The 4,069-nt window shown below is 41.7% G+C and overlaps 1 protein-coding gene across 1 annotated transcript; it reads left to right on the top strand.

Moving 5' to 3' along the window:
* Positions 1-78: 78 nt before the first annotated feature.
* On the top strand, positions 79-3,759 carry CSUI_011289 (uncharacterized protein; the record flags this gene model as incomplete). Its single annotated transcript, XM_068071389.1, has 3 exons — positions 79-1,597; positions 1,968-2,299; positions 3,625-3,759. Coding segments are annotated over 3 exons (1,986 nt in total), but the record flags the coding sequence as incomplete, so codon positions are not given.
* Between the last annotated feature and the right edge of the window lie 310 nt (positions 3,760-4,069).

Below are 4,069 nucleotides of genomic sequence, written 5' to 3'. Positions count from 1 at the left end.
TCTGTATACGTACGAATGTACGTTAGTAGATGTGTGTGTGCGTGTGGCTTCTCTTCTTTTCTTCTTCTACATTTTTAGAATGGGGGTGTCGTGTTGTCTCCCTCTTCTTCTCGCTTTCAATTTCGTCCCTCCTCCTCGTCATCTTCATTACCGTCACGAGAGAAGACAGAGAGAAAGAAGAAGAAGAAACAAGAAGGACAAGAAGAAGAAGGAGAAGAAGGACAAGAAGAAGGAGAGAAAGCTAATGAAGAGATCACATCTTCTTCTTCTTCTTTCTCTCTTGGGAGGAGTGATAGAGAGAGGACATTTTGTGTCAGAGAGTATTTGAGAAGTCTTCTTAAGGCCGATATCATTCTAGGCAACTTCGCCGCTGCCTTTACAGCTTTACGGAGATTACAGGCTTATCTGGAGTCGGCCTCTCTCCTCGATCAAGAACGAGAAAAGGAGGACCAAAAGAAGAAGAAGAAGATCGGGACAGAAGAAGGAGAAAATGAAGAAGAGAGGAAGAAGAAAAAGAAGACAAATCAACCGTCAGAAGCGTCCAGCCATCATCTGTCTTCTTCTCCTCTCTCAAAGGATCTCTCTTCTCTCCTCTCATATGATACGTCATATCATTCTTTCTTCTTCTCTTCTTCCTCTTCTTCTCATTTTTCATCTTTATCTTTCAATCGTAAAGCTTTGAAGGGAAGGGCCAGTAGTAGGAGTGGGGCTTTGAATCCTCTGACGTATCTTGGATCGATCAGTGAAGACGCAGTCAATTACTTTGCCGAGCATATCTCTTCTTCTTCTTTCTTTTCTTCTTTTTCTTCTTCGTCAGAGTGCTATCTGTTAGATAGGAGAAGACTTCTTTCACCTCTATGGCTCTTATGTTGTCTAAGCGAACCGCGATATCTCTATAACCCAAACTACTCCCCTTTCTTTCATCTTCATCCTTTTCTTCACCCTGCTGTCCTTCCTCTCTCTTCTCCTCCGCTTTCTTCTTCTTCTTCTTCTCGTTCATCTCCTTTGTTGCAAGGGGAGAGAGAAGAAGAAGAAGAAGGAAGTGCATTCGGTGGAGATAGAAAGAAGATGAAGATTTATTTGCTAGGAGTCACGAGCCGTACAAGGAGAGTTCGAAGAGGAGATGAACAAGAAGAAGAAGAGAGAGAAGAAGAAGAAAAAAAGCAGGAGGATAGATGGCTACGTGGATTTGGTTTGTGTATGGATGAGAGAGATCAAGAGGAAGAAGAAGAAGAAAGCGAAACGACCAGCACCTGTCATGAAGATTTTTGCGGGGACTCTGAGAGAGAAAAGAAGAAGAAGAATAGCTCGTTGCTCTTCAATGGAGGAGGGAAGAAGGAGAAGAAGACCAAGAATAAGCAGAAGGAGAAGAAGAGCTCCGAAGAAGTCCGACACGTCTTCGATTCTTGCATTCTAAGATTAGTTGTCGCGATATGTGGGGGAGAGGTAGTTACACTCCAAGATCTACAAGCCTGGAAGACGAGAAGAGAGAGCCGTGAAAGAGAAAGACAAGCCAAGAGTAAAGAGATCTCAATGGGAAAAGAAAGAAACGAAGAAGGAGAAGAAGATAATGATAGTGAAGAAGAAGAAGAACAAGGTAAGGAGATGTCAAGGAAGAAAAGAAAGAAAGAAAGAAAGTTGCTTGGGTTTGTTTCGAGGGAAGTCTTGTTGAGGAGAAAAGTTCGTTAGACAGTAGTAGCACATGCATGAGTAGAATTCCTTACATATACAAATATGTATCTATCTATCTATCTACATGTATCTCTCCATCTGTAGATCTTCTTCTTCTTCTGTGTATAGTAAGCAAGTAGGTATATAGAGATCTCTCTTACAGACAGTTCATGTCTTTTTTCTTGCTTTTCTTTCTTTTCTTCTATTTCGAAAGGTCGTCTTTCTTCTCTCATGACCTTCTTATCTCTCTCTTCTCCTCTCTCCCCTTCCTCCTCCTTCTTCTTTTTCTTTCGCAGTATCATGTGTTGTGGTGGTATGTTCATTGCGATTTCTCGCGGAGTGTCTCTCTAGTGCTCATCGACGCGGAGCGCCCTCTCAGTCTCTCACCCCTACATCCGAATATAAGCCGACGAGTGCCCAGAGAGAAGAAGAGAAAGGGGGAGTTGAAGCGCGGAAGAAAGAGGGTGAAGGAGAAAGAGGAGATGAAAGGACAGCGGGAGGAGTAGAAGAAGAAGAAGCGAAGGAAGAAGAGAGGAAAGCTTCTTTAGGTTCTCTTTATCTTTATCTCTATAGCTCTTTACGGATTCCCTTTGTTTCTTTCCACTGGCTTGTCGATTGCTATCGATCTGTAAGCTCTTCTCTTTCTCTTCATTCTTCTCCTCTCTCCTTCTCTCACTTTCCTCTTCCTGTAAGGGTAGACAGATAGAGGGTATAACGATAGACTTGCTAGTGGCTATAAGACTGCGTACAATAGAGATGTCAGATATCTATAGAGATATGTCTCCTCTACTTTAGCTATGCCGTTTGCACTACATCTTATCTCTTTCTTCTTTTCCTTCCTTTCTTTCTTTTTTTCCCTGTAAGCTCTTCTCTTTCTCTTCATTCTTCTCCTCTCTCCTTCTCTCACTTTCCTCTTCCTGTAAGGGTAGACAGATAGAGGGTATAACGATAGACTTGCTAGTGGCTATAAGACTGCGTACAATAGAGATGTCAGATATCTATAGAGATATGTCTCCTCTACTTTAGCTATGCCGTTTGCACTACATCTTACCTCTTTCTTCTTTTCCTTCCTTTCTTTCTTCTTTTCCCTCAATGATCTGTTCCTTTCTTTCTTTCGTTCTTTTCGGAGGTAGATCTATCATAGAGTTTCTTCTTTAGATCATCTCCACCCTTACACATCCACACGACTGCATGCAAGTAGTCTTCAGGTCCAGAGAATGAATGAAACATGATTTCTTTCTTCCCTTCTCTCTTTCTCACCTTCCATCCAAATATATAGACATGTCGATGTGCATATATATCTTGACCTATCTCTAGATCTATCTGTATCTCTCTCTCTTTATATATATGTGCAGGGGAAATATGAGAAGGGGTGTAGACTTGTGTAGAGGTGTATGTATGGATAGGCGGGGTGAGACATGCAAGAGGCTGCGCACATCTTCTTCTTTCTCTTGTCCTTCTCCTCCTCTTACGACTAGGAATAGACGTCCTTCTCCTTGCGTGTAGATACTCTTCAGATCGCACGTCTTCACATACGTCTCTATATATCGATGTGTATATTCTGTGTAGACCCCTTGATGGCTTTGCATAGATGTATGTAGGGTGGTGTCTCTATGTACAGGTGGAGGGTATGTGTGTATGTACCAACAAAATAAGTGTAGATGCACCTGTAGACTTCTTCCTTAATATTTCCCTTCTGCATTAGAGAGACAACGTTGCTTTTCTCTTCACACGGCGTTCTCTCTCTTCGTCCAAACTCTCCCATTCTTTCTTTCTTTCTCTCTTTCGTTCTCTTTTCCTTCATGGCTCTATTAAAACCTTCTTCTTCAATTACAGCACTCTCTGCCTTTTCTCCTTTCTTTCTGTCTTTCTCACTCTTTCTCTTTCTTCTCACTCTTTCTTTCTTTCTTTCTTTCTTTTTCTTCTTCTTCTTCGTTTTCTTCTCTGTGGTAGGGGCTTCTTCAACAGCATGATCTAGGCGTTTACAAAGTCGATCTTCTGTCTCTCTTTCCTGCTCTCTTCTCTCCGAAGAAATCTCCTTCATTTCTCCCTTCTTCTCCGTCTCCTTCTTCTTCGTCTTGTCTAGATGTGAAGAGACACAGTCTTCACTCTATGGCTCTGAGAGACTGCGTTATTTTTCTCTCAGTTTGCGTTGCTGTACGTACACCTGAACTGATAGAGGTAAGAAACCGCATAGGGCTTTACTGGATCTTTCTTGGAAAGCGCACGTATTGCTAATGGAGAGGTGTACATACACCTCGCTAAGAAAAACAACACACGCACTCACACATCTTACAAAAATTTTTCTTTCTTTCTTTCTAACTCTTTCTAACTCTTTCTTTCTTTCTAACTCTTTCTAACTCTTTCTTTCTAACTCTTTCTTTCTTCCTAACTCTTT

This window comes from Cystoisospora suis (assembly GCF_002600585.1).
Source record: "Cystoisospora suis strain Wien I chromosome Unknown contig_10609, whole genome shotgun sequence".
NCBI classification, from domain to species: Eukaryota; Apicomplexa; class Conoidasida; order Eucoccidiorida; family Sarcocystidae; genus Cystoisospora; species Cystoisospora suis.
Note: the sequence above shows the minus strand (reverse complement) of the source record. Positions and strands in the feature narration are given on the sequence as shown.